General features: G+C 49.3%; 1 protein-coding gene and 1 long non-coding RNA gene across 3 annotated transcripts in view; both read left to right on the forward strand.

Moving 5' to 3' along the window:
- Window positions 1-1774: 1774 nt before the first annotated feature.
- The window catches only part of ANKRD35 (ankyrin repeat domain 35), a 32790-nt gene continuing 8688 nt past the window's right edge, over window positions 1775-25876 (forward strand). Inside the window, exons 1-10 of one of the 2 annotated variants that reach the window (XM_081175443.1) lie at window positions 1775-2760; window positions 8777-8911; window positions 10073-10161; window positions 11736-11800; window positions 14881-14938; window positions 17825-17895; window positions 18337-18443; window positions 19231-19415; window positions 22202-22239; window positions 23254-25611. In XM_081175443.1, the coding sequence (XP_081031569.1) occupies window positions 8889-8911; window positions 10073-10161; window positions 11736-11800; window positions 14881-14938; window positions 17825-17895; window positions 18337-18443; window positions 19231-19415; window positions 22202-22239; window positions 23254-25611 (2994 nt within the window). In that variant the 5' untranslated portion in view covers window positions 1775-2760; window positions 8777-8888. The remainder of the gene's footprint in view (window positions 2761-8776; window positions 8912-10072; window positions 10162-11735; window positions 11801-14880; window positions 14939-17824; window positions 17896-18336; window positions 18444-19230; window positions 19416-22201; window positions 22240-23253; window positions 25612-25876) is intronic. The other variant, XM_081175442.1, reaches the window with a different exon arrangement.
- On the forward strand, window positions 11813-13971 carry LOC308576281. The gene is made up of 2 exons (XR_014003165.1): window positions 11813-12519; window positions 12737-13971. It is a non-coding gene; the product is annotated as an uncharacterized lncRNA (long non-coding RNA).

Consider the following 25876-nt stretch of genomic DNA (forward strand, 5'->3'; position numbering starts at 1 on the left):
GGACTCGGCTCTTCCCTCTCCCTTGTCTTCCCCCTGCCTGTGGCTACTGAGTGTGCTCCATCCTCACTGGATTGTTCTGGGGTAAGGAGTTGTTGTCCCCTAAGTGTTGTGTTAAAAACTTCTGGAAACCTCAGCGTTCCCCCAGGCCCTTGTGGAGGCAATGGACCTGAAGACTAACCCCATTACTTACTGGTTTGTCCAATGGGTGTGTGTGTGTGTCATCACTGGTCCCCCTTATGCTTATTGGCTATTCCAAGGCTAGCCAGTTTGGTGTCTGCCAGATGTTTTGGATTACTATGCCCAGACCATTCAGCGAAGACGGAGGCACTTTTAGTGGGTCGTTCCCTAGACCGGACGTAAAGGGTATGGCCTGCTCTTGGTGGGTGTTGCACTCTCTCTGAGGAGCAGGCATATGTAGCTTGGGGGCTTTAAGTTGGACTGCTGTGATGCTTTGTATATGTGGCTGCCTTTGAAGGCGGTTCAGAAAATCCAGCAACATTCAGTTGCCAGGTTGTTGACTGGAGCAGGGCAGTCTGAACATATAACATCAGCCTTAGAACAACTGCACGGGCTAATAATTTGTTTCTGGGCTCAGTTTGAAGTGCTGGTTTTGACCTATAAAGCCTTGTGTGGCTCAAGATCTCAAGGACCACCTCTCCGCATGCGAACCAACCTGGATCCTATGATCATCATCTCCATGTGCCCCCTCCTTGAGAGAACCATAGGGTGGCAACACGAGGACAGGGTCTTATCAGTGGTGACCTCCCCCCAACTTGTGGGATGCTCTCTCCTGGAAGGCATACTTGGCATTGCCTTTATCTGTTTTTAGGACTCAGGCTGAGACTTTTATATTCAAGCAGATTTTTGGCCCTTAATTTCATGGCCTCTTTTAGTAGGGTGGGATCAGGAAGTCCTGATCCATTTATCTACATAGCTGTGCTTTTATATTTTTATTATATGTTCTTTTGCTGTAAGTCATTTTGGGTCACTCTGAGAGAGAAGCCACTAACTAATGTAACAAACACAGAAATCAGTGGCCAGACCTGTTTGATTTCTGCCTGCTATATTTCTGTTACAGGAAACTATCCTGTAATGGGACGCGGGTGGCGCTGTGGGTAAATCTTCAGTGCCTAGGGCTTGCCGATTGCATGGTCGGCGGTTCGAATCCCCACGGCGGGGTGAGCTCCCGTCTGCGGTCCCAGCTCCTGCCCACCTAGCAGTTCGAAAGCACCCCTAAAGTGCAAGTAGATAAATAGGTACCGCTTTCTAGCGGGAAGGTAAACGGCGTTTCCGTGTGCTGCGCTGGTGCCGGCTCGCCAGAGCAGCTTCGTCACGCTGGCCACGTGACCCGGAAGTGTCTCCGGACAGCGCTGGCCCCCGGCCTCTTAAGTGAGATGGGCGCACAACCTTAGAGTCGGACACGACTGGCCTTCGGGCAGGGGTACCTTTATCCTGTAATAGAAATATAGCAAGCAGAAATCCAACAGGTTTGGCCATTCAGGTGCTCAGCTCAGGAAAAGAAACTTGGAGATTCTACTTTCCAGGATTTGGCTTCAGAAATCGTTATTCCTGCTAGGATTTGTCTCTGTGGGAGGGGGCATTATTGGTTTGCTTTGTTCTTGTTTTATTATGTATGTTGAACTTGTATTTTTACGCTGTGAACTGCCCTGAGATCTATGGATGAACGATGGTGTACACATTTAATTAATTAATTAGTAAATAATAATAATAATAATAATAATAATAATAATAATAATAATAATAATAATAATAATGTGAAGGAATTGTACCAGTCAAAAGAAATAGTGTCTCTGATCATGGGCAGATGGAACATGTTTGGGATTAGCAGGCTGAGTTTTCATCTAAAGGTCTGGTTCCCTGACAGTCCTGGCACCTGTCTTTTAAGAAACCGAGTGAAAAATTGAGACAGTGATAGGAAGTGGGGAAGTGGGGAAATAGGTCTGTAAATACAGGTAGAGAACATCAGCACACAGTGAAAATGAGCAGGATTTTGGACTAGGGTGGAGAAGGCCCAAATTCAAGCACTTCAGCTTAGCCGCAAGGCTCGTTGGCGGCCTTAGGCCACGCACTATTCTCTCAGCCTCCTTTGCAGGGTTGTTGTGCGAACGGAAGCGGAGCTGGGTGGGAAACTCATTGACGCAGCTGAGCTCCTTGGAGGAAGGGTGGCTTCTATCATTTGTGAGTTGCCCACAGGTAAACAAGCTATCGTTGAAGGGCTCCGGCTTTTGCCTCTTTGGTGACGGAACGTGAGAAGAAGAAAAAAATCACCCATCATTTCGAGGGAGAGGGCGGGGCGGGAACCTCTGTCCTTTTAAAGTCAGGAGACAAGCGAGATTAGCAAAGAGCGTCTCTCTCTCTCAGGCAAGTCCAGACCTGGGACTGTGAAACAGGTGTGCTGGGGGTGGGCACCAAGGTTTTGTGCGGTGAGGCCTGCGGGCCGACAGGGCTTTGCTTGCAAACGCTCCCTGGACGCCGCCAGACACCTCTTTGGGCTCCAAGAGCCAGCCAGGAGCTTCTCTGGGGCTCCAGCTCCATGGATGTCTCTGCTGGTTCCTCCTTTTCTCATCCAGGCCAGACGCCTGGGCTGAGCAGACGGACTCCTCTCCTCCTGACCACGGGCCTCTTCTCGGAGATGGTTTGAATGTGGTTCATCTCACTCGTGTTTGGAGACGGCAGAAAGCAGGAGCAGCTGCTGCAGCAATGAAGAAGATGTTCTCCTGTTCCAGCAATCAAGTGGCGGTGAGTTCCGAGCGCTGCTCGGTTATTAATCTCCGTTTCCGATAGCTTGCAAGTGGCTCTCATTTTGGAAATAAAAGTTAGTGTGGAATAGGCAGGTGGCAAAACAAAGAGTACTCCTGAGCATGGGCAGAGTGCGTTTCCTTTAAGACTATCATAGAACAAACACCCACCCCGCATGCACATGTGGTTCAGCAACAAGACGTAAGGAAAATGGCCCTGTGTCCAACTTGCCCTCCATTTCAGTGAATCCTCCATTTGAAGGTCTGTCCAGGCCAAGTCTGGCTTGAAGAAGCTTAGAAAAGAAGAGCAGGGAGTTGTGGTGCTTGTTAGCAGCACCTGGAGAACAGCAGCCTGAGTAGGCAAGCATACAGATCACTGAGTACAGCCTTTCCCACTGTTTAGTTATTATTACATTTATAACCCATCTCTCCTTCAAGGAGTTCAAGGTGGTGTACATAGTTATTTTCCTCCCCATGTAATCCTCACAACAACCCTGTGAGGTCGGTTAGGCTGAGAGTGTGTGACTGGCCCAAGGTCACCCAGTGAGCTTCATGGCCAAATAGGAATTTGAACCTTGGTCTCCCAGATCATAGTCCAACACCCTATCCACTAAACCACACTGGTACTATGGGATATTGCATTTCTTTTAATTATCTCTATATTTATATTTATATAGTCATTATCTATATCTGCATTGCTATGCATACAAATTAAGCCATTTGAATGTTATGCCAAATGGCGGCTTCTCTTGACCTCTTTTTGCAGCAGGGGCATAAGCTGCCGCCACCCTAGCTGTAAGTTTCGCCAACCCAGAGGCTAGTTTCTGTGGGGCAGCGTTTGTCGATTGACAATGCAAGCCTTTGGATGAACCAGTGGGAGACTGTGGGGTTAATTGACTGACTTAATTAAACTCAATATTTTGAATTGGGTTTTGAGTAAAAGCACAACTAACTGCTACTATTTTGAATTTTATTGTGTTATTATCTTCCATAGCGGGTCATGCAAATAATGCTTTTGATAGGGTAGGGTGGTAGGCATTGGAGATGAGTTTATGGAACAAAGGGGTGCCCCTGCGCCCCCCCCCAAAGGTTTGATCTAGAAGGTCCAGATTGGGTAAGCCACCAGCCTCTGCCCTCTTTCCAAGTCTAGAATAATGACAGAATCATGCAGAGATGGGAAGAGAAAGAATCAAGGTGCAAGTCTGTCTGAGCCTGGGATTGTGCAGGCAGCATGCAAGATTCAGCCTGGCAGGAGCCGGCTGCCAATTGTAGCACAGACTCTCTGGGAGGGTCTGCTCTCCTCAGCTCCCCTCTCCCAATTAACCTCCATCTCCAAGGCTCAGTGATGGAAGGGAGTGCAGAGGAAGGAAAAGAGCTGGGCTGGGCCCTGCCATTCAGGGTCTAGGATGCTCCTGACCTCACAGCTCTAGACACGAGTTGCGTGTGTAAACCAGTTTCTCCCGCTGAGGCACCAGTGTCCTTCAGGACAAACCAGTGGCAACCTCTCTCAAAAACTACTTGGCCAGTCTCCTTTTATTGTTTCCAGGGATATCAGCAGAGGACAGGGGCGTCTGGTTTGTGGAGCCAATAACTCCTGGCTGCATAAACAGGCCATGCATTTAATAATATAACAACGTGCAACGTGTGGGTGGCTGTTTCCAATAAAGCAGTGTCACACTTTTCTTGTTCATTTAAAAAGAGGCTCCATTCAGGTTGCCAACGTTTTAATCAATTCCTGTTCCTTAAAGGGCCACTTGGCCTGATGATGATATTACTATAAAAATAGGTAATTGTGTCTGTCTCCATGTGACAAATAATAATAATAAAACTTTGCTGGGTGGTTTATCCTGATTAAGTTGTGCTTGTACCTTTAAGAGCAAGCATGTCTGTTTTTGTAGTTCTTCCTGGTCAGTTGGCAACCTTACTTCACAGAGGCCTGAGTTATCTTTCAGGGCAAACCATTGCTCTTGTCTGTGCAGAACATTGGGGATATATGACGGCAAGTCGTTTCTCCAGATTCCTAGGAGCAGGCTGGAGATAGGTGATACATGAAAGGCACTCTGCTCATGATCAGAGACACTGTTCTTCATTCCATAGGATCTTGATCTGAGTCCTTGTGCCAGTGTGGTGTTGTGGTTAGAGAGAGCGTCAGACTAGGACCTGAGAGACCAGGGTTCAAATCCTCACTTGGCCATGGAGCTCGCTCGGTGACTTTGAGCCAGTCACACTTTCTCTCAGACTAACCCACCTCACAGGGTTGTTTTGGGGGAATAAATGAGAAGGGGCAGAACCAGCTAAGCCACCTTGAGCTCCTTTGAGGGAGAAAAGGTAGCTTATAAATGCAACCAACCAACCAACCAACCAACCAACCAACCAACCAATCAATCAATAACAAGTCCCAGCTCAGATGGGGCCACGATGGAAAGGCTGACACACACACACTCAGCTCAAAGCAAAGCATGACCAACTGGAAGTCTCAGCACGAATTCCTTTCTTGACATGAGGCTTTGCTCAGTCTTGCTCCATCCTGCCTTTGGGGTGTATCCACTCCTGGGGACGACTTGCGTTTAGCATGAAATTGGCCCTGAGCAAAGTGACTTCGAGGCCTGACAAACAGGCCTGGTCATGGCAGCTTATCTACTGCTCTGACGTCAGCTCTCTGGGCTGATCTTGTTCTTTGCATGGGGAGACAAAATAAAATCGGGTGATCATCAGCCCTGCGAAGGCACATTCCTTCACTTTTTGACATCTGCACATCTTACCAAAATTTTATTATTGAAACCAAGGGACCTGTCCAATGACTTAGACAGCAGAGACTGAGGGGTTCAAGAAGACTACAAAGTCTTCTCTCAGAACATCTTTATCCTGGATCCCAAATGGGCACCAACTGCTTGTGTTTTTTGATCACGATGGAGAGCTCTCTACACATGCTCAGGAATCCTTTGGTTGCCCAAATTGCATTTCCTGCTTATGGTTCCTAGAATTTACGATATCCGTTGTGCATTTTTTTTTAAGAACTGGAAGAGCAGTTATGAAATGTCGGTGCATGCTAACATTTCTCTAGAGGAAAATATCTTATAATTTCATCCTGAATAGCGGTGGCCTGATTTGAAAGAGGACCTAGCTCCTGTGCCTTTAAGAGAGCTGGGGAGAAGGCAGAATTTAAGCCAGTGCAGATTCTCTGTCTGCCCCACAGCTGCCTGAAATGACAAGCAACCCCAGTCTAAAACCTTCACTTCTCCAGTAGGTACATCACCCTAGCCTTTCTCTGTATCTGCCTTATACTCGCCAATGCATTTTCTTTGTTCTTGCAAGGCTCCCATACCTTAAACAGCAGGTGGGTATTTCTGTGGGGATGCAGAACAGCTGGGATAAGTTCTCAGGCACCTTACAGCTTACCAAGAGCAGTTGTGGTGCAATGGTTAGAGTACTGGGAGACTTGGGTTCAAACCCCCACTCAACCACAAAACTTTACTAGGTGACTTTGGGCTAGCTGCTTCCTCTCAGCTTCACAGGGTTGTTGTGAAGACAAGAGCAGGGGGAGCTCTGCATGCTATCCTGATTCCCCTGGAGCAGTGGTGGCCAAACTCGGCCCTCCAGATGTTTTGGGACTACAACTCCCACCATCCCTAGCTAACAGAACCAGTGGTCAGGGATGATGGGAATTGTAGTTCCAAAAAATCTGAGGGCCGAGTTTGGCCACCACTGCCCTGGAGGAAATGGCAGGTTGAAAGCAAATGCATAGGAGCTATAGTGGAGAAAATGACTTAGAAATTGAGGGAAATCTTTTAACAAGCACTAGAGCCCTTTAAGCACTTTTTATATGATTTGGCATTCTTTAATTACCGTATATATGCAACAGAGCCATCATTTTCAAGGCAAGCCTCACCACTAGCCTGCCAAATCTGGAAGTAGACGATCAAAATCAGATAGCCCTGGTATTCTTTACTTTGCTATTTTATTCATTCTAATTCATCATTCTAGGGGCCTGTTGTATGCTTTTGTTTTTCCTCTTTTAATTTTCACCTGTTCTTATAACTCTTCTCTCTGTTTTATATTCATTATAAAATGAAAGTAAAACTTTACAAAAAAAGAGAGAGAGAGAAAGCAAATCTATTAATAGTCATAATTGTTCAACGAAAGCACGCTTCCCCCTTGCCTTTCTGGGAATGGAGAGAACTGAGAGTGAAAGGTCCCAGCTGTATCTTGTAGGAGGACTGTGTTTTCCCAGCGTAATTAGAACTTAAGCAACAGCGGGGTGTGTGGCCCTTGTGAAATGTTGCCCTCCGCAAACTCTGGGCGTGTTGCTCCGTCAGCAACGGCATTCAGAACCGGATTGTCTCCAAGCACATTCTTTGCCCATCTTCACGGAGCTGCTGAAACAGATCTGCTTAAAATAAAAATCCCGAGACTGAAGGGACAAGTGGACCTTTTAACCAAAAGCACGACACCCCGCAACCCCAAAAGAAAGCCTTAATTTCTTTTCTTTGGCTTGACTTCCTGCCTGGGCAGCTGCAGGGCTTTGCCTTTTGCATATATATGGATTCTCCTTCATTGGAGAACGGCGTTCTGTCCAGGATTCTTTAGCTGCGATTCCTGCGTTGCAGGGGGTTAGACTAGATGGCCCTTGGGGGTCCCTGCCAACTTTGCAATTCAGTTATCTTTGGCAGTATGGGAAGGGGCTCTATCCCGAATCTCCCTCTCTTCTACCTTTAGGGGGGGTGTGTGTGATTGAACCCCTTTTAAGTTTTGCTGGACTGTTTTCCCTGTTTTCCTCGGAAAGAAATGAGCTAGAGGCTGCCTGTGAATGCTTAGATCTCTATATCCATCTCAACAAAGGCTATCTTTGCACTGCTGCCTGAATCCCTGTTGCCTCTTGTACAGCTTCACGCCACCCTTTTTGTTTGAGACCTGCGCTTTCCCAAGGCAACTTATTCCAGGGCAATTAACTACAGTATATATTTTCTGGGAAATTTGCCAAGCCGCTTGGAGGCAGTGTGTGATGTTGCAAAAAGAATGGCTGTCATGGGAGAAAGGAGAATGGTCGTCGGCCACCTGTCCTGTGTGGGATGGAGCCAGCCGATGAAATAAAAATAACATTTTCCACATTCCGCATTCCAGCTTTGAGGCTCTTTCCTCTTTTATTACTGGCTTGAATGGCAGTTGCTAAGCAACGTGGAGCCCATGGCTCTCCCTAGATCTTCCTCTAGATCAGAAGGGATCTCCTGTCTTCCCTGATTACTAGAAAATTTTGGAGGGTATTCTTCCTGACAATAATCATCATCATCATCATCTATCACTGCATGGTATACCTTATGCCTTTAATATAGCCATTTCCATTCATTCTCCTTAAACATAGAATTGTAGAGTTGGAAGGGATCCCCAAAGGTCACCAAACTAGATCCCTGCAATGCAGGAATCACAGCTATAATCCCAGATCACCCAACCTCTCTTAAAGAAAACCTCCAGTGAAAGAGAAACTACCAACTTCCAAGGGCTCTTACCGTCAGAAAGTTCTTCCTCAAGTTCAGAAAGTTCTTCCTCAATGTTTTTGTATTTCCCCAGATAACATTCAGTAACTTAAAGTGCAAGTTGTCATCAGAGGAAACGTTTTGATTAAGACATTTGCTTCAAGTTTAACTGGCTTAAGAATAATTCCCGATTTTCAGGGAATGAAAAATTCCCTGAAAATCGGGAATTATTAATTCCCGATTTGGCATTGCATGCAGATTCCCTGAAAAACGGGAATTATTAATTCCCTGAAAATCGGGAATGCCACTGTGTAAAGGGTTATAAATTGATGAGCTGTGGTTCCTGCATCGCGGTGGATTGGACTAGATGATCCTTGGGGTCCGTACAGTTCTGTGATTTGATTCCAGTTCTCCAGAATGGTCAACATCTGTGCTTGCTTTCACCCTTGCTCATTTCAGGGGAGCAGGTCTCTCTTCTGGCACAGAACAGCCCCATGGTAAGCCTCCGACACTAAATGGCCGCTTTCCTTATCTCATGACAACTAGGTAGAGAGCTGGAACAAGCATGACCAGAAGCTTTTTGACGCTGTCGAGAAAGGCGACGTGGGGCGCGTATCCGTCCTCGCTTCCAAGAAGACAGCCAAAGCCACCAAACTGAATGCCCTGGGGCAATCTGCGTACGTAAGTTTTCCATGCCCCATAATCCCCCTTGTTTGCAGGCTCTGCAAAGGACAAGGCGGTCTCTTGGGTAGGGTTGCCAGGTCAGGAGCATCCCAGACCCTGAGATTTCAGGGCCCAAACCTTGAGACCTAGGGGCAGCTCCTGGTGATGTCACAGGGCATATAGCCCTGGTGGTTCTTCCCCTGCGCTCCCCCCTACCACTGTGCCCTGGAGACGGAGGTTAATTGGGAGGGGTGGAAGGACGTGATCTGGAGGGGAAATTAGGTGGCTGGCCTTCTGCAACATTTACGTCCTGAATTTGCACTGTACTTATATCTTTAGCACATGCAAATTTGTTTCTGTGGGCTAATAAGCACATGCCTCTGGATCCAAGGAAACAGCTGCTTTCAGTGTTGACACCTGATCATAGTATGATTAGCCAGACTAAATTGATGCTTGGTGAAAACTGAAGTGATTAGGAGCCTGAGGTGGAGAAGTTTTAGCAGATTGCATTGCTGGTGATGATTTATTTCACTGTCTAAAGCTGATGATGTATTGGGGTGTGTGAGAGAGGTGAACCAAGAATGGCTCTGCCTGGTTCAGGATCCTGCTTTTCCTTTTTTATTGATTTATTAATGAACAAAAGTTCAAACGTAACAAAAATACAACAAGAAAAAGAACCAAAGATTTAAACCATAAAACGTCACAGCCCAGAAGGGCAAAAGTACCACAGCTCCAAAAGGATAATAAAGTATTAACTCATAACAAAGATTCCCTTTAGAAAAATTAAAGATCCATACAAAATAAAAGTATTCTCCACCTGTGAGTTCCTCACTTATTGAGAATAAATGTTCTACATAGCCTTAAACGAGCCAGACATTTTCATATGCCGATGGCACTGAACGGCAATCTGATCGCATGAAAAAACAAAACCACCCCATATATGGAAAAATGGTCACTTGAGCTCTGCCCTTTAGATCAGCAGAGTTGGAAGGGACCACGAGGATGATCTTGTCCAACCCCCTGCCATATAGGAATCTTTTGCCCAGAGGTGGGGCTCAAACCCACAACCCTGAAATCAAGAGTCTCATGCTCTTCCGCCTGAGCTACCCACTGGGGTAGTTTACGAGACATCCGGAAAATATTTCTTGTCAAGATCCCGCTTTTTCCTCTTCCTTGCAGATTCCACCTGGCGGCCTCCAAGGGGCTCACGGAATGCCTCACCATCCTGCTCTCTCATGGGGCTGATGTTAATGATAAGAATGACGATGGTAGGTGTCATAGGGGGAGCGATTCTGTAACAGGGGAGTGAGTGTGCTTACTGCCCTCCCACAAGATAAAAACCCACGCAATCTCATATTCTTGAGAACGTCTTTGGATAAGAAGTGGGATATAGTTGTTCCAAAACGATGCTGTTTTTCAATCAGTTTTGATGCTACTTTACAGGGCTCTCAATGGCTAACAGCCGCAATGGGAATGCTCTGGGCTCTGCAGTCGGAAGCAGCAAAGCTTCTGAATCCTAGCTGCAAGGAACAAGGAAGGGAGAGGGCTCTTGTGCACTCTGGAGAGGGTGGTTGGCCACTGTGAGAACAGGATCCTGGACATCATCATCATCATCATTTATTATTTATTCCCCACCCATTTGGCTGGGTTTCCCCAGCCACTCTGGGCAGCTTCCAACAAAACACTAAAATACAATAACCTATTAAACATTAAAAGCTTCCCTAAACAGGGCTGCCTTCAGATGTCTTCTAAAAGTTTGGGTCACTGGCCTTAAAAACAGACTGTCTGTCCAGCCTCTCAGCCAGGGAAGGGGAGTTTGGCTTGGTCAGGAGGACTCCCTGGTCCTGAGTGGGGTAACTGTGCCCCTGAAGGACCAGGTGCACAGCCTGGGAGTCATTTTGGACTCACAGCTGTCCATGGAGGCGCAGGTCAATTCTGTATCCAGGGCAGCTGTCTACCAGCTCCATCTGGTACGCAGGCTGAGACCCTACCTGCCCGCGGACTGTCTCGCCAGAGTGGTGCATGCTCTGGTTATCTCCCGCTTGGACTATGCAATGTGCTCTACGTGGGGCTACCTTTGAAGGTGACCCAGAAACTACAACTAATCCAGAATGCGGCAGCTAGACTGGTGACTGGGAGCGGCCGCCGAGACCATATAACAGCGGTCCTGAAAGACCTACATTGGCTCCCAGTACATTTCCAAGCACAATTCAAAGTGTTGGTGCTGACCTTAATATCCCTAAACGGCCTCAGTCCTGTATACCTGAAGGAGCGTCTCCACCCCCATCGTTCTGCCCTGACGCTGAGGTCCAGCGCTGAGGGCCTTCTGGCGGTTCCCTCACTGCTAGAAGCTAAGCTACAGGGAACCAGGCAGAGGGCCTTCTCAGTAGTGGCTCCTGCCCTGTGGAACGCCCTCCCATCATATTTCAAAGAGATAAACAACTACCTGACATTTAGAAGACATCAGGGAAGTTTTTAATGTGTGACATTTTAATGTATTTTTAATCTTTGTTGGAAGCCGCCCAGAGTGGCTGGGGAAACCCAGCCACATGGGCGGGGTCCAAATAATAAATTACTATTACTATTGGTGGGTCTGCGAGTGCCCAGCAAAGTGGAGAGTGGCTGTTGCCAAGCACCCTCCTTTGCCGCCTTTGATTCAATCCACAAGTAAGCGCCAAGTGCTTTTGAAGCATGAAGGGCAGAGTTACCACTTTGTTTCCGTATCTGCTCCAGCAGAGTCACAACAACAGCACACCCAGCCTCCCCTGGAAGAAAAGGACCTCTCTTCCCTTTCCGCCACCATTTGTCATATTTTGACTTCCCTTTCCTTGTGTCTTTCTAGGCAGCACAGCCCTGCATTTGTCCACCATCGCTTGCCAGCCTCAGTGCGTGAAGGTCCTTCTTCAGGTAAATAGGACATCCGCGTTTACGCCTTCGCGCGGCACGTAGATAAACTGTGGAACTCCCTCCCGCAGGAAGCAGCAGTGGCCACCAGCTTGGGTGGTTTTAAAAGAGGATTGGACAAATTCAAGTCTATTGGTGGCTACTAGCCAGGATGGATGTGGTCTGCCTCCATGTTCTGGGGCATAAATGCTTCTGAATGGCAGTTGCTGGAAACTGCAGGAGGGGAGAGGGGTCTTGTGTTCGGATCCTGCTTGTGGGCTTCCCACAGGCCGCTGTGAGAACAACATGCTGGACTAGATGAGCCACTGGCCTGATTCAGCAGGCTCTTCTTATAGTCCTATGTTCCTTTCTATCAGGTAACAAGGATTTAATGTTGAAGCAGGTTTTAATCCTCAATGTGTTTTTTGTGCCAGTGGTTCAGCCTTGAAACATGGGGTGTGCAAAGAAGAGAGTCTGAAAGGGGGTGTGCAGAGGGAGCTTCCAGTTTGGTGGGGGTGACAAGTTGTGCAGGACTAAAGGGCTGGCCTGAGGGGTTTTCTTTTTGCTGCCTGAGATTTTTGCCCACCACCCCGCAACCCCATGTCTTACCTTGTGCTGAACTGTATAGAAATAGCACATGAAGAACAGTGTAACCTTGTGCAGGTAAACTTTGAAGTAAGCCCCAATGAATCCAGCAGGACTTACTCCCAGGTAAGCGGGAATATATAAAAAGCATTACAGTAGTACCTCGGGTTAAGAACTTAATTTGTTCTGGAGGTCCGTTCTTAACCTGAAACTGTTCTTAACCTGAGGTACCACTTTAGCTAATGGGGCCTCCCACCGCCGGAGCACGATTTCTGTTCTCATCCTGAAGCAAAGTTCTTAACCCAAGGTACTATTTCTGGGTTAGCAGGGTCTGTAACCTGAAGCGTCTGTAACCCAAGGTACCACAGTATTCAGAATAGCAGTTCCTACAACCCACCAAGGAAGATCATAACACAATGAAATGCAAAACAGTAGCAATTAATTGCACGTTGACTCAAAATCCAGTTAAAACTCTTTAGTTTAATTAGTTCAACAAAATAGAATCAACTTGATCCAGTGACACTGCTTCTCAAAGTCTGGGAGTCATTTACACCTCCAGAAGCCGCTGCCACTTCCTTGCCTCCCCCTCACAGGTAACCCCATGGTGCCCAGGGGGCGCTACCATCCACTTTGGGGAACCGCTGCTGTAAATGATCAAGAGTGGACCAGTATTTTTTTGTTTGTTTTCATCTTCAGTGGCTCAGTCTATACAAGATTAAGTGTGAAAGCACAAGTGTGAGGGTCCTTAGAGAGAAGGCCGCAGCTGCATCAACCCACCTTCAATCCTCCTCCTGTGAGCTTAAGCCGTGGTTTGGCTGAGCATGTCGTCCAAATCTGGGCCTGTGGTTTGGTTATGAGACAAACCGTAAGGCCCCAGAAAACATGGCTCCCAGCAGGGTGACGTCAGGAAGACCAGAGAAGTAATGGAGCCACAGTTTCTTCTCTGGGACATTCACACATTTGCACTGTGCTTAGGGTCACATGCAAACCAGGTCCATGTCTGCCCTTAATAATAAGACCTAAAATTTCCTAAGAGTTGTATGATTTCTTAAAAAACAGCAGAACAGGCCCTGCTGATGGGAGGCCAGAAGGCTCTCATTGTGTTTTCTGAAATAATAATGATACATTTTAGCAGGTCCCAGGGCTGGTTTCAACAATTTAAAATTCAGAATTAGAAACAGTTAAAACAGACTACAATCTGGGTGGGTGGGTCCTGAAAACATGCATCTCAAGTGCCAAAAACCAGGTTTTCAGCATTTGCCAAAAGCTGTACCATGAAGGTGCCAGGCACAGCTCCGTGAGGAGAAAGTTCCACAACCGAGGGGCCACCACAAAGCCTCTCCTGAGCCAACACCCCATAGCCTCAAACTTCTGAGGAGGGTGGATAAATATATTTGTTTTTATTTGTTATTAAATATTAAATTCCTGAGCCTAAAAAGGCCTGTAATCAAACAAGCCTTGCAGTAAAGGGAAGGAAAATAGATGGAAGGAAGAGGCAAACTTTTTATATCCGCCACTGAGGAATTGTGGTCTCTGCCCCTTGATTGTCATCTGTCTGTGTGCCCCAAGCTGTCACCGCTGTTTAAAATAAAGCTCTTTGTTTTATAATATTCCTGCCTGATATTTAACGATAATCAACACCACTTGAAAACAGCCGCCCTCGCAGTGATGGAATAATTTCTGGGCCTAATCGTTTCCTGTGATTCTGCAAGGCACACCTGGGAGGCAGTTTCAACACGGAGGCAAAGGGGGAAATGAAGAGCTGGGTGGGGTGTGAAATCTTGCGTTGAGAATCATTACAGCAAAAGGGAGAAAAGGGTGTGTTGATGTGAAGATCAGGAAAGCAGAGGGATTCCTGCTTGACTGCTTATCATCCTTCAAGGAGCCTCCAGGTCAAAGAGGCCCAGGTACCCGTCTCTGTGCCAGCGATGCCTTTCTAAACAGCACCTTGGGGAGAGGAACAGAGTCGCTGATTAAGCGTTTTCTTCTTGAAGCCAGACATAATTCCTGCTGTTCCTAGATATGGGGGGGGGGGGAGAAGATGGAAACCTTTGGCACTAGGATGTGTCCATAAATCAAAATCTACATCAATGCATGCAGAGCATGTATGATGTGCTTGTTGTTTCCTGCAATGAGGTGGATGCTGCGTCCTACAACCTGGACCATCAGATTATTCTATGAAAATACATTTTGCATCTCAGATGCTGAGGCCGGCAGACGAGGCCCTTTTCGTGGTTCCTCTGCCCTCCGAGAGCCTCAGGGTGGTGGTGTTGGCCAGGGAGAGGGCCTTCTCTGTGATGGCCCCTGAACTGTGGAACTCCCTCCCCATGAGGATTTAAAAGCACTAGACGACCCTTTGGATCCCTTCCAACTCTACAATTCTATGATTTTATTGAATTGGTTTGTGACACTGCTGTTTGAGGGTGTGTGTGTGTATATTGCTACTCTGAGCCTTCAGGGTGTGGCAAGTTATCAATGCCAATGAAATGCATTTTTTTAAAAAAACTTCTTTCTTGCAGCATGGAGCCAATGAAGACTGTGTAGATGGGGAGAACCGAACGCCACTACATTGGGCAGGTGAGTCCTTAAATAATTCAAATTAGGTGGAGGTCACCTAGGGGAGTAGCATTTGAATCAATAATCAAATCCTTAAGCCAGACCCCAAAGGAAACCTGGGATCCTTCTCAGCGTGGGAGACTTCCTGTGTGTGGGAGATCTTCCTCCCTCCTGCCTGGAGCATCAAATAACAGCTCAGGCCTTTTGCAAGACTGTTCAGCCCAGGCTTCCTCAACCTTGGCCCTCCAGATGTTTTTGGCCTACAACTCCCATGATCCCTACCTAGCAGGACCAGTGGTCAGGGATGATGGTAATTGTAGTCTCAAAACATCTGGAGGGCCAAGGTTGAGGAAGCCTGGTTCAGCTCTTTGGGACGCAGGTATCCTTTAAACTTTTGCCATGTAGTGAAGCACTTGCTTCAGTCTAAATCAAAACACATCAGTGGACTTCCCCACACTTTCGCCCACTCTTTCCAGGCAGTCTGTGCTTTAAAGATACCGTATTTTTCGCACTATAGGACGCACTTTTTCCCCTCCAAAAATGAAGGGGAAATGTGTGTGCGTCCTATGGTGCGAATGCAGGCTTTTGCTGAAGCCTGGAGAGCGAGAGGGGTCCGTGCGCACCGACCCCTCTCGCTCTCCAGGCTTCAGGAAGCTATCCCAAGTCTTGCAAGCCCGGCGGGATGTCCCGCGGGCTCGCAAGGCTTGCGGGCAGCAGCCTGCACCCAAAAGCTGGGGACAGCGGGGAGGCGCAGAGCCGCCACCCCGCTATTCCCCGACCTGATCTGGAGGCTGGCGGGGGGAGAAGCAAGCCTGCTTCTCCCCCCCACCATCCCCACAACCTCCAGATCAGGTCGTGGAAAAGCGGGATGGCGGCGCTCCGCTATCCCGCTTTTCCCCGACCTGATCGGGAGGCTGGCGGGGGGAGAAGCAAGCCTGCTTCTCCCCCCCCACCAGCCCCACAACCTCCAGATCAGGTCGTGGAAAAGCGGGATGGCGGCGCTCCGCTATCCCGCTTTTCCCCGACCTGATCGGGAGGCTGGGGGAGGGAGAAGCAAGCCTGCTTCTCCCCCCCACCAGCCCCACAACCTCCAGATCAGGTCGGGGGAAAGCGGGATGGCGGCGCTCCGCTATCCCGCTTTTCCCCGACCTGATCGGGAGGCTGGGGGAGGGAGAAGCAAGCCTGCTTCTCCCCCCCACCAGCCCCACAACCTCCAGATCAGGTCGGGGGAAAGCGGGATGGCGGCGCTCCGCTATCCCGCTTTTCCCCGACCTGATCGGGAGGCTGGGGGAGGGAGAAGCAAGCCTGCTTCTCCCCCCCACCAGCCCCACAACCTCCAGATCAGGTCGTGGAAAAGCGGGATGGCGGCGCTCCGCTATCCCGCTTTTCCCCGACCTGATCGGGAGGCTGGGGGAGGGAGAAGCAAGCCTGCTTCTCCCCCCCCCACATCCCCACAACCTCCAGATCAGGTCGGGGGAAAGCGGGATGGCGGCGCTCCGCTATCCCGCTTTTCCCCGACCTGATCGGGAGGCTGGGGGAGGGAGAAGCAAGCCTGCTTCTCCCCCCCCACCATCCCCACAACCTCCAGATCAGGTCGGGGGAAAGCGGGATGGCGGCGCTCCGCTATCCCGCTTTTCCCCGACCTGATCGGGAGGCTGGGGGAGGGAGAAGCAAGCCTGCTTCTCCCCCCCCACCATCCCCACGACCTCCCGGCTTCAGGAGAGCCCCACCGCCAGCCCCACAAGCTCGGGGGACAGCGGGAGAGGCGCAGCGCGCCATCCCGCTGTCTCCCGACATGGTTTGGAGGTTGGCGGAAGGCTTCCTCCTCCCCCAGCCCCGCAAGTTCCCAGAGCGATGCCAAAGCATGGCTCTGGGTCCCGTTCTGGGGGAGGGGGAAGCTCGGGCTTCCCCGCCCCAGCCCCGCGCCTGGGGGGGGGGATAAATTTTTTTTGCCTTTATTTCCCCCCCCCCCAATCTAGGTGCGTCCTATGGACCGGTGCGTCCAATAGTCCGAAAAATACGGTATGTTTCTGAGGACTGTTGGGGTTTTTTTGTGCTCTGGAGCTTTCCCCATGAAAACCCGCTCTTTGAAGCTCCATTGCAAGCAGCAATCCACAGAAAATCTGAATAGCCATTTGCTCCAATTCAGCTTTAAAGAGCAGGACTAGCTCTGGGAGAAAACAAAGCAAAAACCACAGACACGGAGCTTTAATGTGCAGACCTCTGCCTGGAAAGAGCAGGGCAAAAGGTAAGTGTGGAAAAGCCCAATGTCTGAATACACTTCCCTAAACAAAAATATTTTCAGCGGGCACTGAAAAGAGTACAGTGAAGGTGCCTGCCCGATGTCAACAGGCAGGGAGTTCCAACATGTGGGTGCTGCCACGCTAAAAGACCAATTTCTTACAAATGTGGAATGGGTACTATGTGGCACCTGTAGCAGCGGCAGTTCCACAGATCGAAGCGGTTGAGTGGGATAAGCTGATCCTGCAAGTAAACTGGCCCCAAGCTGTTAAGCGTCTTATATGCTAATAGTAACATCTTGAACTTCGCTCAGTAATAAATCTGCAGCCAATGCAGCTCTCTGAGCAGGAGTGCTGCATGCAGACAGCATCTCGCAACCGCGCTGCAGCATTCTGCACTGACCGCTGCTTCCAGGTCAAGCACAAGGGAAGCCCCACATAAAGCGCATTGCAGCCATCCAGATCTAAAGAAATAGGTGTTTCTCAGATTTTAAAAACAAGTATGATGCATTGTTTATATTATAGAGAGTGCTAGCTGGCCAGGGAGAAAACTCCTATCGAAATATGTATGTTATTTGCATGTATATATTATTATGCGTATAGTATAAAAAGCCCTGACTTTTAACCCTTGCTTTTCTCCACTTTTTAAAATCGCCCCCGCTAACAGCCATCTCCGGGTGTGCTTCCAGTGTGCTGCTCCTGTGTGATCAAGAGGCCTTCCTGGACGTCATGGATAATGTACGTCTGAACAGGCTCTGCTGGGTGTATCAAAATAAAATCTTGGGGTGATGGATTCACGGTAGTATCGGACTAGGTGCAGCTGACTATGAGTTATAGTTAGGAGTGTGATGAAGTGGGGGGGGGGAGAGACACTCAAGAGAAGCCTCTCCTGCCCTTTTCCTTGTCCAGCTGCAACACAACAGCCCTGCTGTGCTACGAAAGTTGCTGCTGGTCCTTCTACTCACTGAGGGCTAGAATCTTGACATCTGTTATGGAGCTTATTGGGCCAGTGTGAATTACAAGTGCTGTTGATAGTTTCTTGGGGGGGTGTCTTCCAGAACCAGTTGCCCCTCTCTTGAACAGCTGGAAGTTATATAGTTATAGCTATTACTATTCTTAATTTTAAATGCCTTCTTATCACAAAGCAAGGTTCCAAGCATCTTCTTTCTTTTTCTCCAGAATGGACGGACGCCTTTGATGATCGCTGCCCAGGGGAACCAGCCTGCTATCTGCTCCCAGTTGCTGCAGAGAGGGGCCAAGGTTGACCTCATTGATAAAGATGGAAAGTGAGTCTCTGGAGGCTTTGACACTGGGCATCTCCTGGGGATTAGCTGTGCTTCTTATGGGACATCAGCTGGATGTCATGAACAGCACAACAGCAAATCTCCTGTTCAACCTTCATTCCTCCCATCCACAGGTGTTCAGAAAGTCCCACTTTTTTAAAACTCAGTGAAACAGCTGTATCATCCCACCAGGTGCAGCTAACCTGTTGCATAGCTATTCTGGCTGGGTTATGGCCTGCATAGATTGCTCTTGCCTTCCCTGTGGTCCATCCCTTGTCTCTAGGTGCGAACTCTTATCACTTTAACCCTTATATCTCCAAACAGCATTGCTTTTATATATCTCCCCCTCCCCCTCCCCCAAATTGCAGCAGATGGGGGGGGGGTCAAGATCATGAGCGCAGTGGGTGGGGTATTAACCCTTTCCCCCTCCACACACTCACTGGTCTGATTCAGCTCCTGCTAATGATCTCCTGAACAACCCAGCTGAAATATCTCTGTTGCCTTTCCTCCTGTGAGGAGCCTATTTATTTTTATTTCCGGCATGCCTGTTGCACCTTCTTTGCTCCAAGGGGCTCAAGGTGGCATGCAGCGTCATCCCCCCCCCCCGGTTTATCCTCACAACAACCTTGTGAGGTAGGTTAGCCTGAGGAGCAGTGACTGAGTGCAAGGTCAGACCCAGTGAGCTTCATGGCCGAGTTGGGATTTGAACCCTGGTCTCTCCCAGGCCCTACTTCTTCACTCCAACCACTACACCACACTACCTATCTTTCTCTCCTCTGCTCCTCCACAGGACGGCTCTCATCCTTGCTTGTGAAAGTGGAAGCACCGAGTCAGCTGAGCTGCTTCTGCAGAATGAGGCCAATGTGACGCTTCTTGACAAGACAGGCCACGACTCCCTCTACTATGCCATGCAGGCCAAGAATCGCAAGCTGAGGCGGCTGGTCCGGACTGCCCTGAAGAAGTGGAAGAAAAAAGGTAAGGGAGCGGTTGGCTGGCCAGTGTCCTGGCTTCTCAGACTCTCAGCTGGGTTACTGCCAAAGACTTGGTTCCAAAATCACTATAATGCCCAGACATAGATGGTGTAAAGGTAAAGGGACCCCTGACCATTAGGTCCAGTCGTGACCAACTCTGGGGTTGCGGCGCTCATCTCGCTTTATTGGCCAAGGGAGCCGGCGTACAGCTTCCGGGTCATGTGGCCAGTATGATTAAGCCGCTTCTGGTGAACCAGAGCAGCGCACGGAAACGCCGTTTACCTTCCCACCTATTTATCTACTTGCACTTTGACATGCTTTCGAACTGCTAGGTTGGCAGGAGCAGGGAACGAGCAACGGGAGCTCATCCCGTCGTGGGGATTCGAACCGCCGACCTTCTGATCGGCAAGTCCTAGGCTCTGTGGTTTAACCCACAGCGCCACCCGCATCCCAAGATAGATGGTGTAGGTTCTAGTTATTTAGATTGTTCTCCCCATCCTCATTTAATCCACACAACAACCCTGCAAGGTAGGTTAGACTGAGAGACAATGACTGACCCCAAATGTCGCCCAGCAAGCTTCATGGCCAAGTTGGGGGGGGGATGACTTGAAGCCTGGTCTGTCCCGGGCCTTAGGCCTTATTTAATTCCCACAACAACCCTGTCAGGTAGGTCAGGCTGAGAGGCAGCAACTGGCCTGAGGTCACCCAGTGAGCTTCGTGGCCGAGTGGGAATTTGGTCTCCCAAGTCCTAGTCTCTAACCACCACACCATGCTGGTGGCAAAGTTCAGAGCAGAGTTCTAAGGCATATGGCTAAGTGCAAACTAAGACATTCGCCCAATGCTTGATATGCACTCCACCCCGAGTACCCTTTCTGAACAGTGGAGCAGGTACAGTCATTTGCCTAGGAAGGTCATCCCTAGGCAAGTGATTGGGCAAGAAAGCGGGCACTCCTGGAAGGAGACTAGATCTCCTTGCACGGGTACAACTGTCGCCATGTTCTATCGCCACCTATCTATCTGATGTGGCCTCGGACACAAGAGCTTTCCTGGTGGGACATGGTGTCAGAATCACATCAGGAGGGTCTGCCAACACAATCGGGGCATCCAAAGACACTGAGGCAGGACCTTCTCTGGACAACCCATTCGCCCCCTGCCCAGCGTCCGGATCTGCACCTCCCAAGCTCCTCTCTCCCCAGGGTGTTCCAAGGCTGGTCCAAAACATGTTGCTTCTTAACCAGTGGACAATATGGCGTCTCTTGTTACATACTGAAGCCAGTCAAACAAGTGGTTGGATCTTAATTCAACACAGGTGACAGGACAGCTTCTTCCACTATTCTTGGGGGTAGCAAGGGTTTCTTAGGGTACAGCTAGGGAAATTCAGGTCAGTTCAGTCCGGCAAGGGTCTCAGTTTGACTTGTGAGGTCATTCACCACGAACCACACCCACTTGCCCCATACCTGATGTTCCGTGTGATGTCAGGTGTGTGGCAGGTATGGGTGTGGCCACAAAGGAACAGCCAGGAGCTTAGAGCGAGCCCTGGAATGTTCATCTGCAATTGGGATCAGGTGCCCTAAGGAGATTCCTGTTTTCTTTGGATGAGGAAGCACCAATACAGTGGTACTTTGGGTTACATACGCTTCAGGTTACATACGCTTCAGGTTACAGACTCCGTTAACCCAGAAATAGTACCTCGGGTTAAGAACTTTGCTTCAGGATGAGAACAGAAATCGTGCTCTGGCGGCGTGGCAGCAGTGGGAGGCCCCATTAGCTAAAGTGGTACTTCAGGTTAAGAACAGTTTCAGGTTAAGAACGGTCCTCCGGAACGAATTAAGTACGTAACCAGAGGTACCACTGTATTTGTTTTACTTGCAAAATGACAAGTAGAGCATAAGTGGAGGAAAACAGGCACTCCCACTGCAGTCAGCAAAACAACATTTCTTTTTTTATCTTGTATATAATTTTATTAAGTTTTCTGTTTCACAATTTAAAATACTTGTTATACATCCTTAAGATATCAATGACTTCCCTTCTTCTCTGTTTTACAAAAACTATACCATTCGGTATTCCATTATTGCATCCATCAAAACTTGTTTACACTATTGAATTTATCTTAACGCTGCCAGTGTTTTCAGCTGTACACAATTACAGCAAAACCACATTTCTAGCACCACGCTCTCCACAAAAGGCCCTTCACCCCAAATGGCTTTGTGTGATCACGGAAGGGGTGGGGCCCCTAAGGCTCAGAGCAGGGGGCGCATCTAGGCCTCTCTATCTGACCTATAGGACTCTGCATCCCTCAGCGGCCTTGCTTCAGACTGCATTTCTGTCTGGCATGAATTTATTGTTAAATTCTAGTAAAACGTACCGTATCTTACTTAACTGGATGGAGGATAGAGGGTGGGGGTGTACAAACCAACCTACTGTACAAAGGTAAAAGGCACATTCATTATTCTGCCAATTCTGGCATGTGGCCCTCAGAAGGCTGCTCAGAAGAGAATGTGGCCCTTGGGGTCAAAGAAGTTCCCCAACCCTGACCTTGACCACTCATTCACAATGATCAAGGTGGTCCAACTCACACAACCAGAAGCATTAGTTGTAATGTGGTTAACTGTCCAAGAGCAATAACCTTTTTTACTCATTCCGCTTTCTTGTTGCTTACCAGTATCTGAGTCCTATCTTGTGACCTGGATAGAAGGAATTCAGGGCAGAGGTAGGCAAAAAAAGTGCTTTGGGGATATGCGCTTCCGGAATATCATTCCGCTCAAATCCTTTTTTTCTCAACTTCCACAGAACTAGGATGCGATTATTCATCAGAGACTGGTTCACAGGTAAGAAGGGGGTGCTTATTTGTTTAATAAACTTTTCCCTGGAAACTCCTGGAGCTGCCCTTGAAGATGTCTTGGAAACTTCAGCTGGTCCAAAACTTTAGTTGCATTATTGGCCAGTGCTCTATTTAGATCTCCTATAACCCCTGTTTTAAAAATCTGGTTGCCAGTTTGATTCCAAGTCCTGTTCAAGGTGGTTACATTAGTGTTTAAAGACCTAAATGACACAGGTCCCAAATACCTGAAAAAGAGCCTTTTCTCCTGCAGAACCTATCAGGTCTTAAGACTGACAGAGGAAGCTGTCTTGGTTGTTCTACCACCCTCAAAAGCTTGGGGTAGTGGCAGCCTGGGAGAGGGCCTCCTCTGTGATGGCCCCTAAGTTGTAGAACTCCCCCCGCCCCGAGGTGTGCCTGGCACTTTCATTATACAGCTTTCATCAAATACTTAATACTTTACCCTGGCCTTTGACACTTGAAATGTATATTTTTTGAACCCACATTTTTTCCTGCAGTTGTTTTAAACTGTTTTTAATATTGTGTTTAATTGCTGGAACCCACCCTAGGAGTTTAGAGTGAAAGGCCAGTTGATATTATTATTATTATTATTATTATTATTATTATTATTATTAATGGCCATCTGTCATGGATGCTTTAGTTGAGATTCCTGCATTACATGGCATTGAACTAGATGTCCCTCAGGTTCCTTCCAACTCTACAATTGTATGATTCTATGAATGCCTCTTGGTTGTCTGGATGGAGAATACAAACTAGTCAACTGTACAAAGGTAAAATTTACCTTAATTTATCTGCTCAGTTGTGTCTGTGGCCTCACTGACCACTGGCTGGTGATTTCAGTACCACAGCCAGCTTCTTCCTGGGGGCACATCTCTGAGGAAGGAGCTATCCGTGGTACTGAAACCAACACCCCCTTCCTTGCAGCCATGTGTACCTGTTGCAGATGGGTCAAAACCTTCTGCCTCTCAGTTAGCTCATGCATTGGTTTGGGTTGTGCCTCCAGGTTCCATCTGAGAGCGGGAGAGAGACTGATGTGAGTAGCCTGAACCTCCAGAGCGAAGTCGGGGACCAAAGCGATGAAGAAGAAGAGGAGGATCCTGAGTTGAAGGAGTGGAGGAGCAGGTACCGAGACGAGAAGATGAAAGTAATTCAGCTGGAACTGCAGTTGGACCAGAAAAGGAAAGAATGCGACACCCTTTTGGAAGGGTGCAAAGTGACAAAGGAGAGGGTCTGGGACCAGGTGCAGGAGATCAACCAGCTCCTTCCTGAGGGGGGCGGAGGGAGCCAGGGCTGCGAGGAGCTGAGCCAACGCTACAGCCGCGATGCCACGGAAGAGGATTATTACCTCAACCTCCTGGCCGCCCAAGTACAAGAGCTGAAGAAGAGGAGGAAGCAGCAGCAGGAGGAGGAGAAGCTTCAGAAAGAGCAAGCCAAAATGGCGGCCACGCAAGAAGCAGGAAAAGAGGAGCCAAAGGCCCCTGTGGCCCAGGAGGAGAAAGTCCTGTGGCCTGGCGAGGAGGAGGCCGAAGAAGGGAAACGCCGCGACGAGGAGCTGAAGCGCCTCCAGGACGAAGTTGCGGCAGCCCTCGAGGAAAAAGAGAGTGCCGCGAGGAGGGTGCAGGAGATGGAGGGCCACATGGAGAACATGAGGGCCGTGATCAGCGTCTATGAGGCAAAGAAGAAGGCCCAGAGTGGGACGCTGAAGGAGATGGAGGCCCGTACGCTGGAGCTGGAGGGTGAGAACCAGCAGTTGCGCGGGCTGCTAGCAAAGCACCTGGGAGAGTGTGAGAAGGTGGGGAAGCAAGAGGGTGGGCTCCCCCCTGGGGAGAAGATGTCCCAGTTCCTCACAGAGATGGAGGAAGAATATGCCAGAGTGCAGAGGGAGAACGCTGAGGTGGCTTTCGAGAACGAGGCCCTGAAGTGGGAGGCAGAAGAGGCCCTCAGGAGCAAGCTGCAGTACCAAGCGGTGCCATCGGGGGCAGTCAAGAGGAGTGTGTCCGCCTGGAAGAAGATTGTGGTAGGTCTGGAAGGAGCCCTGGCTAAGTTGGAGCAAGTGAATTTTGCTCTCCTGGAGAAAGCCAGGCCTCTCCGGGAAGCCATCTTGGCCTCTGGGTCGAGAGTTGTGGTCAACAGGAATGGGTATCACAGAGAAGAAGAGAATGGTATCATGGAGGATGAGGAGAAGCTGCCCGCGGGTGATGCCAAAGCCCCTGAGGAACTGGGAAAAGCTGAGAAAGGCAAGAGCCAGCTCCCTGAGGGCTCTTCTGGGCAGGTCAAGCTCAGGCCGAAGCCTGAGGTGGCAGAAAACAAGGCCCGCCCCTGCCGGAAGAGCTCCGACCTGGAGAAGGAGGTGTGGGACCTCAAGCAGAACAATGGCAGCCTCGTGAAGGAGCTGGCAGAGCTGAGCAGGGAGAGGGAGAAGCTGCAGGAGCAGCTGAGGAGTTTGTGTTCTCCGAAAGATGGACCCGCCGAGGTAGAGGCACCAGGGAGCTTGGTGGAAGAGCTGAAGCAGACGGTGGACTCTCTGAACCAGCAGCTCTCGGCCGAGAGCGAGGAATCTAGGAAGCTGCGCCTGAGGCTGGAGGCCCAGAGGAAGGAGATGGTATCCGTGAGGGACACCTTCCTGAGGCAAATGTCCAAAGAGGCTGGCCACTTGAGGCCAGAGAATCTCGACAGCTGCATCTTGAAGGAGCTGCACTGGAAGCTGGACAACGTGGTGAAGAAGCAGAACGAGGCCTTGCAGCTGGTGTCCGAGATGGAGGAGGAGAGCCACGCCCTTGAGGTGGACCGCAGCCTCCTTGCTAACCACAACGGACTTGACTCGTCCATGGCGGAGGACAAGACCTGGCGGGAAGGCTCCTCCGAAGCCTCAGATGCCATTGGAGACAACCTGAAGGTCAGGCAGCGGATGAGCGAGCTGGAGGAAGGCCTACAAGAGCTGAAAGGGGTGTTAGAAGCCGTCCAGGTCTCCCTGGGAGGAAAAGGCAAGGAGGCCGCCCGGCTGAAGGAGGTGCTCGATTGCCTCGTCACCAAGATGGCCGAACTGCGCCAGGAGGAAGAGGAGGCCCTCAGGAAGCATGAGAAAGTCCGTGGCATGCTGTCCGTCAGAGCGCAAGCCCTGGGAGAGGAGCTGGCCGCCCTTCGGGAGAAATACGAGGAAGCGAGTGGGGAGTGCTCCCGCCTCAAGGAAGACCTTGCTTCCGAAAGGCAGAAGAACGGGGAGCTCATCGCTGAGGCTGTTGAGCATGAGGAGGAGGTGGAGGAACTGAGAGGGAAGTCCCAGATGATGGAAAGTGCGATGGAGAAGATGAATAGGAAGATGGAAGAGATGGCCAGGACCTGCCAGGACAGAGAAGGGAAGGTAGGAGGGGAAATTTTGAGGGCTGGGGCGGCTCACCCCTTTCGACCTTATGCCTTTATTATTTGTGTCCAAAAGGGCTCCCAGCGTGGCTAATGTAGAATCAGTTAAAGCAAGACAGTCCCTGCCCACGACATGCAAGGGGAAGGGACAGAGAGGGAAGAGGGGGGAAATCCAATCTCAGCCACCAGTTCTTGTTTATTTATGGAGATACGTAAATACTGTAACGTTCTATCACAAAAATATATCAAAGCCCAGATTCTGAAAC

This window comes from Podarcis bocagei, assembly GCF_964188305.1.
Source record: "Podarcis bocagei genome assembly, chromosome: 16".
In the NCBI taxonomy this organism is placed as follows: Eukaryota; Metazoa; Chordata; class Lepidosauria; order Squamata; family Lacertidae; genus Podarcis; species Podarcis bocagei.